The sequence below is a fragment of the Heloderma suspectum genome, chromosome 6 (assembly GCF_057233095.1).
Source record: "Heloderma suspectum isolate Gila_16-S chromosome 6, 16-S_ref, whole genome shotgun sequence".
Lineage (NCBI taxonomy): Eukaryota > Metazoa > Chordata > Lepidosauria > Squamata > Helodermatidae > Heloderma > Heloderma suspectum.
Genome location: NC_139463.1, coordinates 104,273,014 through 104,293,303, shown reverse-complemented (window position 1 = coordinate 104,293,303; position 20,290 = coordinate 104,273,014). Strand labels below are relative to the sequence as shown.

General features: G+C 47.5%; 1 protein-coding gene across 1 annotated transcript in view; it reads right to left on the bottom strand.

Moving 5' to 3' along the window:
- LOC146342236 (uncharacterized) overlaps positions 1 to 20,290 on the bottom strand; it is a 64,089-nt gene that overhangs the window by 10,087 nt on the left and 33,712 nt on the right. The window contains exons 9-12 of the mRNA XM_084807781.1: positions 14,940 to 15,167; positions 6,070 to 6,318; positions 4,819 to 4,895; positions 2,750 to 2,811 (exon numbers count right to left, since the gene is read on the bottom strand). Coding sequence (XP_084663907.1) covers positions 2,750 to 2,811; positions 4,819 to 4,895; positions 6,070 to 6,318; positions 14,940 to 15,167 — 616 coding nt within the window. The remainder of the gene's footprint in view (positions 1 to 2,749; positions 2,812 to 4,818; positions 4,896 to 6,069; positions 6,319 to 14,939; positions 15,168 to 20,290) is intronic.

The window sequence follows — 20,290 nt, the reverse complement described above, 5'->3', positions numbered from 1 at the left end:
CTTGTCTGCATCTTTCTTAAAGTGTGGTGCCAGAACTGGACACAGTACTCCAGATGAGGCCTAACCAGTGCTGAGGAGAGGGGAACTAGTACTTCACGGGATTTGGAAGCTATACTTCTATTAATGCAGCCCCAAATAGTATTTGCCTTTTTTGTAGCCACATCACACCATTGGCTCATATTCAGCTTGTGATCTACAACAATTCCAAGATCCTTCTCAATTGTAGTATTTTTGAGCCAAGTATTCCCCATCTTGTATCTGTGTATTTGGTTTCTTTTTCCTAGGTGCAGAACTTCGCATTTATCCCTATTAAATGTCGTTCTGTTGTCTTCTGCCCAGCTCTCCAGCCTATCAAGATCACTTTGAATTTTGTTTCTGTCTTCCAAGGTATTAACTATCCCGCCCAATTTTGTGTCATCTGCAAATCCGATCAGCATTCCCTGCACCTCCTCCTCCAAGTCATTAATAAAAATGTTGAAGAGCACTGGGCCCAGGACTGAGCCCTGCGGTACCCCACTCATTACCTCTCCCCAGTTTGAGAAGATCCCATTGATAAGCACTCTTTCAGTATGATTCTGTAGCCATCTGTGGATCCACCTGATCATTGTTTCATCTAGCCCACGATGAGCTAGTTTGCTCATCAGGATATCATGGGGCACTTTGTCGAAAGCTTTGCTGAAGTCAAGGTATATTATATCCACAGCATTCCCACGGTTCACAAGGGAGGTTACCTGATCAAAAAATCAGATCAGATTCATCTGGCAGGATTTGTTCTTGACAAATCCATGTTGGCTTCGAGTAATCACTGCATTGTTTTCAAGGTGCTTACAGATGGATTGCTTTATCATCTGCTCCAGAATTTTCCCAGGGATTGATGTCAGATCGACTGGTCTGTAGTTCCCAGGTTCCTCCTTTTTGCCCTTTTTGAAGATAGGGACAGCATTAGCTCTCCTCCAGTCATCTGTCATTTCACCTGTCCTCCATGATTTCTCAAAGATAATAGACAGTGAGAGCTCTTCTGCCAGTTCCTTTATTACTCTAGGATGCAGCTCATCTGAGCCTGGAGATTTGAACTCATTCAAAGTAATTAGGTGTTCCTTGACCATATGCCTATCAATCTCAAGCTGCAATCCTGCCCCTACAGCCTGAGAATTTCCTTTTTTAAAAACTCCCAACCATGTTGGACTCCTTTTCTCGTTAGAGTTGCTTGCCATGGGACTTTACTTATCATTGTTCTGAGTTTATTAAAATTGGCTTTCCTAAAATCCAGGGTATGCATTTGGCTACACTCAGGTTTTGCTTCCTTTAGAACCAAGAACTCAAGTATAACATGGTCGCTTTCCCCCAGAGTTCCTGTAACTGCTACTTGATCCACTAAGTCATCTCTGTTGGTTAGGATCAAGTCAAGGATCGCCAAACCTCTAGTTCTTTCCTCTACTTTCTGTAGGACAAAATTATCAGCAACACAAGTCAGGAATCTCTTGGAGGGGCCATGTTTTGCAGAATTTGTCTCCCAACAAATATCGGGGAAATTGAAGTCCCCCATTACTACTACATCATGCTTCCTTGAAACCTTGGCAATTTGCTTTTCAAAAGTTTCATCCTCGTCCTCTCCTTGATTGGGTGGCCGGTAGTAGACTCCAACCACCATGTTCCTTTTATTCTTTGCTCCATTTATTTTAACCCAGATGCTCTCGATGGGTCTTAAGATGGACCAGTGCAATGGAAGGGCACAGACTGAAACAGCCAGGCTAACATTAACGCAGGGAAAGAGTCAGAACCTCAGTATTCTGTCCCTCTGTGGGAGCTCTGTCCTCCTGCGAGGGTGAGTGCGATGCTGGACTTAGCCTTCTGGGGGGAGATCGGCTGAAACTTGGGCAGCAGAACCCTGAAGAACTAACTGCCCAAGTGTGCTGTGCTGAGAGTGGATAGATTCTGCTCATCAAACCATGGCAAGAACAGTTTGAGAAAACTGACACAATTTGCTGCACAAAACCCTGAGTTTTTATGCAGTTTAAACAAAAGATTTGAGGTCACGCTTGCATGGCCGAACCACAATGGATGCAGAGAAACTCCTAAATGTTGGGAATGGCAGCTCCTGCCTATAAACAAAAAACTGAAGTATGATACTTACTCAAGGCATTCCAGTTACAAAAGGAAATACTATGCATGGGTACTGCATCCAGTGGATGGTTTCATGGTGTGAAACCTCCTTTCTGCCTATTCAGTTTCTTCACTGACACCCCAAGGGTACCTCCTGGCTATTGTGTGGGAGAAACTTCAGAACTTGGTATTTGCATATATTATTAATTTCACATCCTGCCTTGCTCGAGGCTTCTGAATTTCATGTGGTTCCAGTGTTAGGATAATGTCAAGTCTCTCCCTTCCTTACCTGACCAAGGGCTGATTACTTGTCTCCCTTGCCCATTATCTGGCTCTACTGAAATTAACTACAGCACTACTTCTATAGGCCTCAAGCCCATGACTGCCAGTGTGGGGAAGGGGGTGCAAGGCCTTCACTCCACCCAAGCTCTCTGCTAAGAGGGGCACCAGAAGCAGAAATATCTGAGCAGCGGACAAATGCATTTTATAATTTATACAGCACTGAGAAAGCCCTTAACACATGAGCAGTATGAAATGGGCCTGAAGCCAATGTAATTGGAAGAGGACAGATGGGAGTTCAGGTTCACCGTGATTATGCTTTGGAGATCAAAGATGACAGAATGGCCTGCTGCTCCATGACCCTCACCTGTATATCTTCAGCTTCCCATTCGCATCTAGAACAAGATCTGGTTGCACCTCTGGACAACCCTAGAAAACAAGATTGCATCAAGGTTGAAGCTTATACAGTTAGGTTTTGTGATCTGGGACCTCTGCAGGTTTGAGGCAGAGTGGAATTCAATAATATTTCCACCACCCATGAATATAACACCTGCTGAACTCCACACCTGCCATCAGAGATCCCTCCAGTTGGAGTTTGTAGCTACTGCTATAACAAAGGGGATAAAACCGAGGGATGAGAATGGAATGGTATAGGGGAGGGAGAGGGGGAGAACGAAGCACTGATAGGCTAATCTTCATTGCTTGAAAGTACAGGATTATCTCTCCAAAGGTAAGGAGTAACTCCCTAAGAACCCTGGTTCTGAGTTTCCATCTCACTTCTGATTGTAAATGTAATGAACAAAAATGAAATAATTGGCCCCATAGATGCCACTCCCCTTTTATAGAGGAGGTAGGGATGGCAGAGAAATCTGCCACGGACTCCAATGAGGCTGGATTCTTTAGAATCCGACCCCCTGGAGTCTGTGGAAGAACGGACTACTCCCCCCCGCCACCCCACGAAGCCTGGTCAGGATGGACCCTTCCTGGCACCGGCCGGTCTGGGTCCGTCCTCTTCGTTCCGCAGCCGGCTGCTGCTGGGCTGCGGCCGCAAATGGCATCCGGCGTAGTGGATGCCATTTGTGTCCCTGCCCTTTGCCGTGATTTACGTAAATATTTACGTAGCCAATCACAAAAAGAGCAGGGACACAAATGGCATCCCCTACACCGAACGCCATTTGTGGCTGCAGCCCGGTAGCGGACAGAAGTCTGGCTGCGAGCAGCCCCAGCCAGCAGCTCCGCAGACTCACCGCAGAGCGGAACCAGCCAGGCAGGATTCCAAGGGGAGGGACGGATTGCCTCCCCCCCCAGCGGACCCTGGAGGGGAACGGTAAGTGGGGTTCGTACACCCCTAAGAGGAGGTTAAAAAAACAAGGATATTTTGCTACAACTAGGGATGTACGAAACCCCCTTACCTGACATCCTCAGGGGTCCGCAGCGGGGGGAGGCAATCTGTCCCTCCCCCCTGGAATCCTTGCCACCCGGCTCCGCGGCAAGTCTGTGGAGCCGCCGCCCAGCTCTGAAGTGCCAGCAATATGGCTGCCATTGCCGTATCGCTGGCTGGGCGGATTGATCACAGCTGCAAATGGCTTCTGGGACGCCATTTGCAGCCATAAAGGCCTTAGTTTAAGGTAAATCCAGCCATTTACAGCTGCATTTACCTTAAACTAAGGCCTTTACAGCTGCAAATGGCGTTCCGGATGCCATTTGCGGCCGCAGTCAATTCACCCAGCCAGCAATACGGCAGTGGTGGCTGTATCGCTGGCACTCCAGAGCTGGCCAGCAGGGAGGATCCGGCCGGTGAGGATTTCTCCAGGAGGCGGAGGTAAGTCTTCCAATCCTCCACGGACTCCAGGGGTCCATGGAGGATTTCTCCCCCATCCCTAGCTACAACCTCTTCCTGATTTAATATATTGCACTCTTGGGTCGGTAAGATGTAAAAATGGAGTGGGAGACATGATCTAGGTGTGCTTCCTCTCCATTAAGCACAGACTTGTTCTTACAACGAGTAGAACTGAACATTTCCCAATTTGCTTGTCCCATCAGTGTAGACGACCTCTACATGAGCCTCCTGTTTCAGGTGAGATTCCAAATGGGGTGGGTGGTATTTGGACACTTTCTCCAGTTTGTGGATGTTCAAGAACATAAGAACAAGGATTGGTAGAAAATAGAGAATCTCCATGTCAGAGGTTCCACTGGGGTGGGAGGCTGCTTTCCTTGGATCTAAAATAGGGTGGTAAGCAGTTTCACCACAGTAGGGTTAATCAATCTTGGGTTAATTAATCTTTACATCTGGGATACGCACTGAAGCATTTCTTGATTTTGCCGCTTATTTGGGTTTCTTTAGCCAGGCTCTACTTTCTGCATAGCAAGCCAATATGTGCCAAAACTGTATCCCAGGAGGTGCCCCACCCTCTGCCCAGGAACAGAGGCCCTTACCTTCTCTGTCTCACACAGGTAGCATTTCTCCTCTGCAAGGGGGTGAGGGATCAAGCCCTGTTTTCTGCTTTTCCTTCCTGCTTCACAAAGAGAAATAAGGTAAGAGCGACATTTTCCTCTTCATAGTCAAACAGTGAATGAATTATCCCTCAGAAAGCCTGACTGCTGAGTCTTAGGTAGATCTTCCCAGGATGCACCAGCCTCCACATACTTTTCCTTAAGGGGGGGGGGAGAGATACTTGTCTAGCCATCAGTGATGTGACAGTCACATGATTACGGTAAGAACAGGCGTTTGATAGCAATGATGGTGCTAGCAAGAAGGTCAGATCACATGTATCTAGCAATACTCAATTGTGGTCTGAGTGCAAGCTTTCTTGCCACGGAACTATGACCTGGAGAGAATACAGCTGTTCCTCCAAATTAAAGAGTTCCACATTTAAAAAAGCAAACATCTGCACTTCATCTGAAGGCTAACCAATGGGAACCCTAGGGCTAAGCAACATATGGCTGCCATCGCTCAGTACGTAGAACTAGGACACGTGCAGACATCACAGCACATAATTGTTGATGTGGTGGGGAACACAGAGCATCAAACTGTCAGAACATGGGTACCACTAAATATCACAGAGGGAGAGTGGAGAGATGGATGCTACCCTGTATTAGTCCTACATAGAGTAAACCCACTGAAATTAATGGGGCTTAAATTACTTGTGACTAACTTAAGTCTCATTCATTTCAGTGGGTCTACTGTGGGTAGGAGTAACATTGGATATTACCCAATGCTGCTATTTTTGTTCATCACAAAATTAGAGTCATCTCAGAAGCAGCCGTATACCGGAAGCAGCCGTGTACTGAGTCAAACCATTGGTCCATCTCGCCTAGCATTGTCGTCACTGATTGGCAGCAGCTCTCCAAGGTTTCAGGCAGGATTCCTTCCTAGCCCTGCCTGGAAATGCCAGGGACTGAACCTGGGAACTTCTGCCTGCAAAGCAGCTGCTCTACCACTGAGCTATAGTCCCTCCCCTGTCATGAATACTTAGGGGTTTGCTCTTTCATGTGGCCTGGTGAATCAAGATGACTTTTTCTGTATGACACTGAGACTTTGGCATTCTGTTCATAATGGAGGTCGCTCTAAGCAGCTGAGCAAGCAAAGTAGAATCCTAAACCCACACTTTATGAGGTTATTGTGTAAGTGAGCCAATAATTCAAGTACTTCAAAAATAGCTATGAGTTGAGGTCCACTGATTTTACCCTCAAGCTCCTTGATCAGGTCTTCATTTGTATCTCTTAGCACATGGTAGAGATGGTCCTTCCAGTCTCTCTTCCAGCCAGGCACCACCTTGTAGAGGGCCTCCATTTTTTCCTTGTCTGTGGCTTTCCGCAAGATACGACGACGCAAATGGTTGCAGATTGTAAAGTGGAGCTGTAATTCCACAACCATGTTTGCCCCAGTGACTTTTTCAATCAATTCTTCCTTGTGCCTCTCAACGAAATGACCCTCTGAGAAAAGAGAGAAAAGGAAGGGCCAAACTAAATTTTGAGTGTCTCTACACAAGGCTCATGATTGCTCACCCACGGAAGTTCACAGGTCCTTTTCACAACATCATCAACCTCCAGTGCCTCTCCTACCATTTTCAAGTGGGAATCTGCCATTTTATAATACTGAAAATGCTGTAATAAATCAAAATCGCACAATAAAACAGCACCATCTGTTGTCATTATAAATGAAACATATGGGAAGGAAAGAGGCAAAAACAAGGGTGGGGGAGCACGTGTATTGTGCCAAAATGCTGTGGGAGTTTTGCTAATGTGGAGAAGCCCTTTCTGTTAATCACGCATTGTGTAGCTATACATGATAGTTTTGTTTACTCTTGTGTAAACACACCTGGGCTTGATTTGGATCAGGACCACAGTGTTCGGGGGGGGGGGGACATCCGCCCAACCCATTTCCTCTCTGAAATTCCATTCCCCTGCATCAGAGTTAAGAACAGAAGAAGAGCCCTGCTGGATCAGACCAAGGTCCATATAGTCCAGCATTCTGTTCACACAGTGGCCAACCAGCTGCCCACAGGAAACCCATAAGCAGAACATGAGTGCAACAACACCTTCCTGCCCATGTTCCCCAGCAACTGGTATACATAGACATGCTGCCTCTGATAATGGAAGTAGCATATTGCAGTCAGGATGAGTAGCCATTGATAGCTTTATCCTCCATAAATTTGTCCAATCCCCTCTTAAAGCCATCCAAATTGGTGGCCATCACTACATCTCATGATGCGGGGGGGGGGGGGGCAGAATTTCAAGGGGAATGGGTGAGGAGAAGGTTTTTTTAAAAAAACTTTGCTGGAGCACCATGGTCCTGATCTGAATTGGGACTGAGTATGGTTATGCAACAGTAAGCAAAGCTATCATGCATAGGTACACTACGCATGATGAACAGAATGTTTAGTTTAGCCCAGAGATGTGAGGACCAAAAAAAGGAGACCTTCTGAGAAAAGAGAGTTGTGATTTAATGCTCTCACAAGAACGGAGATGGTTTCTTGTGAAGCATAGCAAGCATAGTTCTGGGAAGGATTTCAAGGCAAGTCATATCTTTCAGACATCCCCAATGTGTAGGGCAGCCCAACTTCTTCTTTGATCCTTTCTGCCTTCCTGGTGAACACAGGTTAGCACCCAGGGCCGGGCTCAGTGTCTAGGAGTTATTCTTCCTTTATTTTTAGTTCTGGCTCAAGCCCCCACTCAGGAAACCTGGGACTCCAATTTGGATGTCTGAGTATCAACCTTCCCTCAACACACACTCCAGAGATGTGCACAAGTAATGGCATTTATTCAAGTCAACAGTCAATCAACAAGAGATTAGCCACATAAGCAAAAATATATTGTAGTCCAACACATCCCACTTTCTCCCAACATCTAGATATGCCAATGGAAGTCTGTGTCCAGGGATGCGGCCAATGAGTAGGGATCCTCTAAGCTCAGGATTTGAGAGCTTTGCAACGTCTTGCACCATGCCAGCAGAGGAACTTACGCTGCAGCTCCAAGCCAATGGGGATTGCTAAACCAATCTCCACAGTACTAGTGAAGCCTTAAGCCTCCCAACCTAGCAGTGATTTCAGCCAAGGAGGAAGAGCCCGCCTGTTTGTACTTTCCAGCCAATAATGATTCAGCTGAGGACCACTACAGCAAAGTTTAGCGATTCCCTATTTTCGGTATTCAGTATGGGAATAGTTTAGCTCTTCAGTCTTCTCTTCACAAACAGGAAACAGTTTCCAGCCTGATAGTAGTTCAGCTCCACTCAGCTCTTTACTTCACACAAAGAAAAACTGCAGTTCCCAATATCTACACCTCTTCCTGACCAGGCATGCGACCCCTGCTCTCCAAGGGCCAGCGAGCCAGCACCCAGTCAGCACCCCTGCTGTGGGTGGGTGGCTGACAAGAAGGCACAAGTATCCCCACATCCTTTTTGTTCCCTAGCTCATTTCAACAGTTACAGCAAAACATGAACCACTCCATCCAGCATGCAAGTGAGCTCCTTCATGGCTTGGCACGCTGGGCTCGGCTGGTTGGTTTTCTCTGCACCATCTGCTTCCACCACCCGGCGGAATCTGTTCTCTTCTCCACAGCTTTACACCCAGATGTGTTAGACATCCCAGTATCTCACCCCAGAGAGATTGTTTAATTCATTGGGCTTCCAATGATAGTGATGCTGACACTGCTGCAACCCCTTTTTTGTTTAAGTTTTTTTTAAGTCTAGGAAAAGGGTCAGATGGAGGAAGAAAAGGACATGGGGAGAAGAGAAAGATGTAGGAGATGATAGAAAAAGCCAGGTTAGAGAGAGGACACACACACACACACACACACACACACACACATATATATATATATATATATATATATATATATATTAAATGGAAGTGGGTCCTAGGTTTGCGGTTTGCGTTTGAAAGCATTCTGTGTCCTAAGACTCAATAAGTGAAGGTGGGTGGTCTGGAGAAGTACAGTCAGGGCCAGAAATATTGGAACAAGGATAACTGTTTTGGCACTTGGCCTCTGTACACCACCACATTGAAGTTGAAAGGAAACACACCCAGATGGGAGCGAAGTCAGGACTTTCAGCTGTAATTCAAGGGGTTTGATAAAAGCCATTCAGGAAGGACAGCCCGTGGCATAAACACACCCCCATCGTTGGTGGCTCATAAGTAATGGAATGAATGGCTGACAAGCAAGCTGCATGGCCAGGTGTGGCCTGTTTCCTGGGTACCCCATGACCAATCAAGCAGATAAAAGTCCTGGAGGTGGTTCTAAGTGTTACATTTGCATTTGGTAGCTGTTCACTGGAACTCCCAACATGAGGTCCAAAGAGGTGTCCATGCGAGTGAAGGAGGCCATCATTAGACTGAGGAAAAAACATAAACCCATCAGAGAGATAGCAAAAATATTGGGAGTGGCCAACACAACAGTTTGGAACATCCTGAAAAAGAAGGAATTAACTGGCAAGCTCAGCAACAGCAAAAGGCCTGGAAGACCACGGAAGACAACTAAAGTAGATGACCGCAGAATTCTGCTCATGGTGAAGAGGAAACCTTTCACAACATCTAGCCAGGTCAAGAACGCTCTTGAGGAGGTAGGCATGTGATTGTCAACATCTACAGTCAAGAGACGGCTTTATGAATGTAAATACAGAGGCTTCACAACAAGGTGCAAACCACTGGTAACGCTCAAGAACAGACAGGCCAGATTAGCCTTTGCCAGCAAACACCTAAAAAAGCTTGCCCAGTTCTGGAATAAGATTCTTTGGACTGATGAAACCAAGATTAACTTGTACCCAAACGATGGGAAGAGAAATGTATGGAGAAGGAAAGGAACAGCTCATGATCCAAAGCATACCACATCATCTGTCAAACTTAGTGGAGGCAGTGTTATGGCATGGGCATGTATGGCTGCCAATGGAACCAGGTCACTGGTGTTTATTGATGACCTGACTGCTGATAAAAGCAACAGGATGAATTCTGAAGGGCTATACTTTCTGCTCAGATTCAGCCGAATGCTGCCAAACTGATAGGACGCCGCTTCATATTGCAGATGGATAATGATCCAAAACATACAGCAAAAGCCACCCAAGAGTTTCTGAAGGCAAAGAAGTGGGATGTTCTTCAATGGCCAAGTTAGTCACCTGATCTCCGCCCAATAGAGCATGCTTTTCACTTCCTGAAGACAAGTCTGAAGGCAGAAAGATCCACAAACAAGCAGCAGCTGAAGGCAGCTGCCTGCCATAAAGGCCTGGCAAAGCATCTCAAGGGAGGAAACTCAGCATTTGGTCATGTCCATGGGTTCCAGACCTCAGGCAGTCATTGCCTGCAAAGGATTTTCATCCAGATATTAAAGGCGATCCTTAAGTTTGAAATGATGTTGGTTTGTTCCATTACTTATGAGCCACCAACAATGGGTGTGTGTGTATGGCACTGGTTGTCCTTCCTGAATGGCTAGCGTCCCATTTCTGTCACACCCCTTGAATTACAGGTGAAAGTCCTGACTTCGCTCCCATCTGGGTGTGTTTCCTTTCAACTTCAATGTGGTGGTGTACAGAGGCCAACTGCCAAAACAGTTATCCTTGTTCCAAAACTTCTGGCTCTGACTGTACATGCTGCATGAGATGCAGCTGGTTTCCCCAGCTACTGAAATGCAGCTGGCACTTGCCATGTGATGGCCTCAACTCATGTACAGGGTTCTACTAGCCAGTATGATCAGGGCTCGGTGCGTCGGTCCCCATGGCAAATGTATCATCTAGCTCAGCTCCATGGAAGCAAGTCCATGCCTCCAGTTCCACTGGGCCTTATTCACAGGAAAGTGGGCAAAGGATTGCAACTTTAATTGGCTAAAAGGTGTTCCTGATTTAAAAAGCTGCAGGCAGAAGGCATATTTTAAAAACAGGAATTCCCCTTTCTTTCTCACATAATGAGGAAATGCCTATTTATTTATTTACTTATTTATTTATTTATTTATTTATTTATTTAGTAGCTTTATTAGCCGCGCACCTGGCCAGCTACCCGGCCACTCTAGGTGGCATACAATACAAATAACAACACAAAATACAACAAATTTACATAATCAACTGAACAAAACAACATTGCTCTAAAAAACCCTAACCCACTCCAAATGCTTGCCTGAACAGCCAGGTTTTCAAAGTCTGGTGGAAGCTCATCAAAGAGGGGGCATGGCAGAGGTCACTAGGGAGGGAAATTCCACAGAGTGGGGGCCACCACAGAAAAGGCCCTCTCCCTAGTCCTCACCAGCCTAGCTGTCCTGGCTGATGGGACAGACAGAAGGCCTTCTGAGGCCAATCTCCTTGAGCAGTGTCCCTGGTGTTGTTGGAGGCGCTCCTTAAGATAGACTGGGCCAGAACCATATAGGGTTTTGAAAGTCAATGCCAACACCCTGAATTAGGCCCGGAAAACAACTGGTAACCAGTGCAACTCCTTCAGCACTGGAGTGATCTTTAATCAGGCGGGCCGCCACGTTCTGCACCAGCTGCAACTTCTGAACCATCTTCAAGGATAACCCCACATAGAGCACATTATAGTAGTCTAGGCGAGAGGAGACCAGGGCATGAACTACTGATGGGAGCAGATGGCTGGGAAGGAAGGGGCACAGCTGCTGTATCAGATGGAGCTGATACAGCGCTGTCCGGCTCACAGCTGACACCTGAGCCTCCATGGACAGCTGGGAGTCCAAAATGACCCCCAGACTGCAGACCTGGTCCTTCACGGGCAGCCGCACCCCACTGAACACCAGGTCAACATCTCCCAACCTCCCCTTGTCTCCCACCAAAAGTACTTTGGTTTTGTCGAAGTACTGGCCGCCCCTTGTTCACTAACTGTATCCACAGCGCACGGAGTAGCATTCCTGATCCGGTCAGTTTTATCTGCAAAGTACTTTGCAAACTCATCACAGGAGACCTTAGAATGTTCCATTGGTTCCGGAACAACTGGACCAACCAGGTTCCAAACCACTTGGAACAGCCTCCTAGGACAGCACTCTGTGGACGTGATAGAGGCAGCATAAAAATTCTTTTTTGCTGCTCTTATCGCCATGCAGATGTGGTAGGCTGAAGCTACAGCTCTAACCCATGTCCAATTGTCTTTGGAGTGAGATTTCTGCCACTGGCGCTCTAGCCGTCTCACCTCCTGCTTCAGAGCTCACAACCATAGGGTATACCATGGTTCTGAATCAGTCTGTTCAGGGGGAGAGGGCGTTTCGGAGCCACCCAGTCTAATGCCCCGGTGATTGCAGCATTCCAGCCATCCACCAGGGTCTTGACTAAGCGGCCATTTGCGTGCTCCAAAGAATCTGCAAGCGCAGTCAGGAATCCATTTGGAGGATGATGCCAGGGGAGGACCATCTTAATGGGGGGAAGGTCGGTTCTCCAGGAACCAACCTCAGAGCACAGGCTCCAAGGTTGGTTCCCGGAAAACCAGATATCCTATGGCCGTCTAGCCATTGACTAGCAGGCATACAAAAAGTGCTACAACTGGCTGAGGAATGCTCAGAGTTGTAGGATTTTTTTCTATCTAAACATGCATAGGATTGTGCCCTTACCTGATTAACTTTTAAGCTAGACAATATCTATCATGATGCTTCTAGCTTCTAGTAATTGAGGGATGGCAAGAGAAAATTGGAAAAGTCGGCCCTCAAGGACACAGAGAGACAGAGATTTCCTTCCGCTGGCCAGGGCATTTAACCCCCAGGTTTGCCTGCTTGACTAGAAGTAGCATATCCCAAGAGGTTGGCTGGTGGCAGTGCAATGTCCCAGAATCGGATTCAGACGTGGTTTCCCTACTCGATTCCTCTTGTAAATAACTCATGACCCTCCAGTCTGAGTCGAGGGATCTCCTGTTGGCTGCCAGTGGTAGCAGCCAGGCTGGGCACTCCACAGACAGACTGGCACCCTGCCAACCAGGGAGTACTGCTGGTACAACCCTGGAGTACTGTTGGTGAGTCACTTTTTCTTCTCCCTAAAGTGAAGCAGCTGCTGCATTTTAAACAGAAAAAAAGAAGTGGCAGCTGCCTCTGGGCCAGGCACTCCAAGGCCACCGGCATCTAGCTAGGCCCACTGCAGCTGGAACCCTAGACCAGGCAACACTGAGCATCTCTACACCAGCCCAAAATCCCACATTTAAAATGGGGCTTTCTGCTTCTGTTTTAAATGCAGGACCACAACGGACTTCCTTTACACGTGCTTCCTTCCCCACCCCCACTTTCCCCCTCCTTTTCGCCCTTATCTGAGTCTTCCATATGTTTCATAATACAGCCACTAGATGGCGCTGTGGTCCAGCTCCTCTTATTGTGGCTTTTCCTTTTTCATGAGGGAAGTCAAGCAGAACTCAAATGCTCATTATCTCCAAACTTTTAAAAAATGGAATAAAGTTCATTTAGTGTGGGAGGTGCCCTGGAGGTTGACGACATCATCTAAAGGACCCGCAAACTTCCATGAGTAACCAATCTCAATAGCAGGATAAAAGCTCCATGTGAAGAAGCCCATCCACATACAGTCTGAGACCTTACAGGGTTTCCCCCAAGTCTTGCCTGGCCAAGGCTCATGAGAGATAGCAAAAGTCTCGCAAAAGACAGGCACGGATTTGTTGAAGCTTCATGACATGTTGTGCAGCATCTCTGTGCCAGCTGCGTTAAGTAGTGGCTGAAGGTGGCATGGAGCACTGCAGTGGCAGAGGCAGGATCCTGCATTCTATCTCAGATGGCAAGATGGCTTAAGGCAGAACTGGGTCTCAAGATTAGCCCTTGCTCCATCACACTGTTTATGTTGCATTCTAAGATAGAACTACTAAGGGCTGATCTACATTGCGCCCGCCATCGCAACAAATTTGGTGTCCTGTCGGGTTAAATGCTCTCGCATTAAAACGTGATTATCCACACTCAGCCATTTTCCCTGTTGCAGTGCTTCATCGAATGTGCAAGCTCAGTTCACACTCGAGCGCTGTGCTGTTTTCCTGCTCTTAAAGATGGCAGCTCTCCTTGGAGGATCAGAAACTCTTCCTGTTTCTGCTGATTCCACGCCCACCGCGCGGCAGTGGCATGGGAGAGGCTTGTCATTTTCCGCATGTTTTCCTGGCCTTGGGGGAAACAACCAGCTTGTCCCTTGCTGCTGCCGCTGTAGCAGGTGGGGATGGAGGGAAGAAGGAGGCACCTATCCTCCCCCCTCACCTGCTGGAGGCCAGGGCGAGTGGCTGGGGGGTGTCTGCCAATGCTCTTTTCCCCATGCCAGCCCTTGACAGCTGGCATGAGGAAGAGAGGCAGTGGTGGCAGCACCCAGTGCTCCCATTTGGGGGAGGCTGCTGGCATCTTCGAAGATTGGAAGCTTCACATCAGCCCGGTCAGTAGTTGGATAGGCGACCGCCTGGGAATCAGGCTTCCTGCATTGAGCAGGGGGTTTTTCTATCCCTTCAAATGAAACTAAGTTTTACCCCCTTTGGCTTTCTTTTTTAATTAAGGCGTTATCTTCAAAGAATCGTGGCTTCTCCATGATTTTTTTTTTCTAATTCAGGCATGATCTTTGAAGATTCGAAGATTCGAGATGTGAAGCTCATCCAACTACTGACTGGGGCCGACCCTGCTTAGCTTCTGAGATCAGACAAATGCACACACATCCAGCCCTTTGCTTGTTGCTGAGGAAACATTGAGTGCTGAGGAAGCTATGCGATCAGTAGCCGGAAAACGACATGGGGCCATTGAGAGCTGTGATTGGACAGGAGGGAAATACAAACATTGCCATATATGGACAGGCAGGGGAGGGGACTATGACCAGATACAGTAGCGAAGGCAGAAAATCAGAGCACATTAAGGGGAAATACTGGGATATCAGGGTACAGAAAGCAGGAGCACAGAAGTAGGAAATTCTGGTTTCAATTTGAGGTGGGTACTGCGTAGTGTGAAAGACAGGCGGTGAAACCTCCTCATTGGAAGCAAAAAAACCCCTTAAGTGTAGATCGGCCCTTAAAGTGCAACCAGGCAGAAAAATCAGGCCTGCATCCTTTGGTTTAGCTGGGAGTTCTCAAGTCAAAGCTCTAAATCAAGGTCCAGTTATTTTTCTGATGCCATCAACTCACCCTCAAGTTCTGCAATAAGGGATCCATTCGTTTTCTTCAGGATGCCGTAGAGAAGATCCTTCTGCTTCCTGTCCCACTTTGGCACCACAGTGAACAACTGTTTCATTTTCTGCTGGTCTGAGCCCTCCATTATCTGGGAATGCTCAACTTGAAGGCGTTGTAAGACATTGTCAACCCTGGAGACTCGATGAATCAGTTCCTCCTGGTGCTTTTCAATAAAATGCTCCTCTGACAAGAAACACATTACAACCTCAGTAAATGTATTCTGAGAGCATTTCTACACCAACCTAAAATCCCGCAACTTTACCAGTGCTCTCTGCTTCCATTTTAAATGCAGGTTCAAGACAGGCTCCCTTTACACACGCTTCCCTTCACCCCCCTTTTCCCCTTATTTGTGTGTTCTATATGTTTTATTATACAGTCACTAGATGGCATTGTGGACTAGCTCCTCTTCTTGCATGACTTCCTCTTTTCAGGAGGAAACTCAACACGCTATAATTTGATAGCTCATTGTTTCCAATCTTTTAAAAAATGTGACAAAGGTCATTTAATGTGGGAGATGCCCTGGAGGTTGATGACGTCATGTAAAGGACCCACAAGCTGGGGGTGTGTAACCAATCTCAATAGCAGGATAAAAACTCTGTGTGGAGAAGCCCTTAAGCTTCAGAATTCATGGGATTTTGGTATATACCTGTCTGGTTTTTAGTCTAACACAACCTACCCCACCCTTCCTCCAGCCAGTTCCTGTGAGCACACAGTTTACCCACTCCATCAGGGCTGGCTCTGCCATGCAGCAGAGTGAAGCAGACTGCTTCAGGCAGCACTACAAGGAATTTGTAGTGCATGTACTAGAGGTTGGGCCTGAAGGGCAGTCTGGGGATTCTGCTCATGTACCACCCACCCCGCTGCATGACTGTCTCCCTGGCCAAGGTGCTTGAGGTGGTCTCTGATGTGTATGTACAGTCCCCTAACTTACTGGTGTTGGGGGACTTCAATGTACATTCAGAGGCTGTCCTCACGGGGGCACCTCAGGACTTCATGGAGACCATGGCTTCCTGGGAGCTGTACCCTATTCCAACTGGGCCCACCCATGTAGCCGGTCATGCGCTAGACCTTGTGTTTGTTACTGGAGAAGCGGGGAGTGATCTGGAAGTCAGGGTATATCCACCACCCCCTTGTCATGGTCAGATCACTATCTGGTGACATTGGATGTCTCGGTTCCACGACCCCTCCGCAGGGGTGGATGATCCATTAAAATGGTCCACCCCAAGCGTCTTATGGATCCGAATGGAATACACTTGGGGATTCTCTGGAGCATGCGAACAGCCACTCGGTCGAGACCCTGGCGGGTGGGTGGAATGCTGCAATCACTGGGGCGTTAGATCAGGTGGCTCTGAAACGCCCTGTCCCCCTGAACAGGGTTCAAACTGCACCATGGTTCAATCCATGGTTACAAGCTCTGAAACAGGAGGTGAGACGGCTAGAGCACCGATGGCGGAAGTTTTGCTCCAAAGACGATCAGACACGAGCTAGAGCTGTATCTTCAGCCTAATCACATGGCGGTGAAGGTAGTAAAAAAAGAATATTATGCTGCCTCTATCGTGTCCGCAAAGTGCTGTCCCACCAGGAGGCTGTTCCAAGTGGTCTGGAGCCTGGTCAGTCCAGTTGCTCCGGAACTGCTGCAGCATTCGAAGGCCTCCTGTGAGGTCTTGGCAAGGCACTTTGCAGATAAAATTGATCGGATCAGGAGTGTTATTCCGTGTGCCATGGATAGAGTTAGCAAGCAAGAGGCAGCCTGTGGCAAACTGGTTTTGTGGGATCGGTTCCAGCTTCTTCCTTCTGATGAAGTGGACAAGGTGCTTTCATCTGTAAAGCCCATCACCTGCTTACTTGATCCCTGCCCATCTTGGCTCATTATGAGCTTCAGAGAGAGGCTGGGTGAGGGGATCAGGGTGGTGGTGAACGCCTCCCTTGAGGAGGGAGTGATGCCATCAGCCCTCAAGGAGGCAGGGATAAGACCGCTCATAAAAAAAGCCTTCCTTGGATCCCCATGTCTTGAACGACTTTCGCCCAGTTTCGAATCTGCCATTTTTGGGCAAGGTAATTGAGCGGGCGGTGGCGATGCAGTTGAAGGTACACTTGGAAGAAGCCGATTATTTAGATCCATTTCAATTGGGCTTCAGGCCTGGGTATGGGACAGAAATGGCCTTGATTGCCTTGGTGGATGACATGAGGTGGGCTTTGGATAGGGGTGAATGCTCCTTCCTTGTTCTCCTTGACCTCTCAGCGGCTTTTGATACCTTTGACCATGGTATCCTCCTGGACCACCTGGAGGGGCTGGGCATTGGAGACACCATATTACGGTGGGTCCAGTCCTTCCTCTCCAGCAGGTACCAGAGGGTAGCACTGGGAGAGGAGGTTTCGGACCTGTGGCCGCTCACTTGTGGGGTGCCACAGGGTTCCATCCTCTCCCCGATGCTATTTAACATTTATGTGAAGCTGCTGGGAGCTATCATCAGGAGGTTTGGGGTGCAGTGTCATCAATATGCGGATGACACACAGCTCTACCTCTCGTTCAAATCTTCACCAAGGTCGGCCGTAGAATCCCTGTCCAAATGTCTGGAGACGGTGAGTGGCTGGATGGGGAGGAATAAGCTGAACCTGCACCCTGACAAGACCGAGGTACTTTTGGTGGGAGACAAGAGGAGGTTGGGGGATGATGACCTGGGGTTGAATGGGGTATGGCTACCCTTGAAAGACCAAGTCCACAGCCTGGGGATCATTTTAGACTCTCAACTGTCCATGGAGGCTCAGGTGTCAGCTGTGAGCCAGACAGCACTGTACCAACTCCATCTGATACGGCGGCTGCACCTCTACCTTCCCGACCATCTGCTCCCATCAGTAATGCATGCCCTGGTCTCCTCTCGTTTTGACTACTGTAATACACTCTACGTGGGGTTACCCTTGAAGATGGTTCAGAAGCTGCAGCTGGTGCAGAACGCAGCGGCTCACCTGATTAAAGGCAGCCACCGGTGTGACCACATCACTCCAGTGCTGAAGGAGTTGCACTGGCTACCAGTTGTTTTCTGGGCCAAATTCAAGGTGTTGGTTTTGACCTTTAAAACCCTATGCAGTTCTGGACTCAAGGAGAGCCTCCAACAACACCAGACAGGCTGCTCAACAAGATCAGCCTCGGATGGCCTTCTCTCTGTCCTATCAGCTAGGACAGCTAGGCTGGTGAGGACGAGGGAGGGGGCTTTCTCTGTGGTGGCCCCCACTCTGTGGAACTCCCTCCCTAGGGAACTCCGCCATGCCCCCTCCTGGGCTTCTGTGACACAGAAGCGTACTTCTGCCACGCATTAAAAATGTGGTTGTTCAGGCAGGCATTTGGGGTGGGTTAGGGTATTTTTAGAAATACAATGTTTTAATGTGGAATTTTATTGTTTTAAACTGTTGTATTATTGTACATTGCCTAGAGTGGCCGGGTGACCGGCCAGATGGGCGATCAAGGAAATAAATAAATAAATAAATAAATAAATAAATAAATAAATAAGGAATTGATTCAGGCAGCAAAATATCCTGGGACAGCACTGGCCCAAGATACTTTACTTTCATAGCACAGAAACAGCCTTGGTCGCCCTGTATGATGACCTCTGTTGGGAGAATGACAGTGGGAGTGTGACCTTGTTAATTCTTCTTGATCTCTCAGCGGCTTTTGATACCATCAGCCATGGTATCCTTCTGGGAAGATTGTCTGCACTGGGAGTGGGAGGCCCTGAATTGCAGTAGTCTCACTTCTACTTAGATGGTCAGCTCCAGAAGGTGGTGCTTGGGGAACATTACTTGGCCCCGTGGATTCTCCAATATGGGGTTCCACAGGGGTCCATTTTGCCCCACATGCTGTTCAACATCTATATGAAACCACTGAATGCAGTCATCCAGACTTTTGGAGTGTGTTGTCATCAGTATGCTGTTGACATGCAGCTGTATTTCTCCTTTTCATCTTCTTCAGGTGAGGCTGTGGATGTGCTAAATAAATTCCTGGCTGCGATAATGGACTAGATGAGGGCTAATAAACTGAAGTTCAATCCAGACAAGACTGAGATGCTGTTGGTGGGTGGTTCTGTTGACTGGATGGGGCTCAACCTGTTCTGGATGGGGTTGCACTCCCCCTGAAGGAGCAAGTCCATAGCTTGGGGGTCCTCCTGGACCCATCCTTGTCACTTGAAGCACAGTTGGCCTCAGTGGTATGCAGTGCCTTCTACCAACTTTGGTTGGTGGCCCAGCTATGCCCATATCTGGACATATCTATCTCTCTTCCCAGGCATTTGGCAGCACATGATGAGCCTTAATCAATCCTGGATGTGTCTTTAGTTATGACTGACTGTTCAAAGTTGTTTTTAGTTATATGTTTGTATATTTTGTCTGTGTGCTTTTATGTAAATGGCTTTTAAACTTTGTATAACATATTTTAATGTTTTAACTTCTGTAAACTGCCCAGAGAGCTTCGGCTATGGGGTGGTATAGAAATATAATAAATAAAATAACAACAACAACAACAACAGTAGTAGCAGCAGCAGCAGCAATCCTCTAAAAGATCCCTGCTCAACCAGGAAGTTCACTGGGCAACCATAGACCAGTCCTGTTGGGACTTCAACCCATGTCTCCTTATTCCAAACACAACACTCTAACCACTTCACCATACTGACTCACTGTTGATATACCCCTTCTGTTATGTGAGTCCTACCAGGAAAAGAGGAAGCTCAGTGACAACAACGTAATATCCAGTCCATGTGCAAACCAGGGAGCAGGAAAAGTTGAGCACTAGCATTTGCCATTTTGTTACCAAGTAGGAGTAGAAAAATGCTCTTCTATGATGGAGTTTTACCACATATGTGTACAGCCTCCAAAGAGTTACAAAATAATAGCAACAAGCATATTGGAAAATCACAAAATACTGCATAGCTAGGGGAGACGTATGTAGGGATTTTGTTGCTCATCCTTAGTGACTACACAGTTTCTCAGTAGAGGCCCTGGCCTTCATCTTCAGTGACATCTCTGCAAAAATCACAACAGGAATGATTGCTCTTTTCTCCCAGGGGCAACAGGAATGGTTGTTTTGTTCTCCCAGGGGCAAAATATTGCAATCAATACTGGATCAATGTGATAACTTCAAAACAAAGGCACAGCCTTGGGGGCAAATGTGTGGAGTATGTGCAAAAAGACAAAGAACGAAATCTGCCTTGAGTGCTATAGCAGATACGCAGGACACCAGTTTTCATATGAAGAAAATAAATAATGTGCATTTACTGCAAAATAAACTATGCATAAGGGCAGTGTGCTTGCAAAGG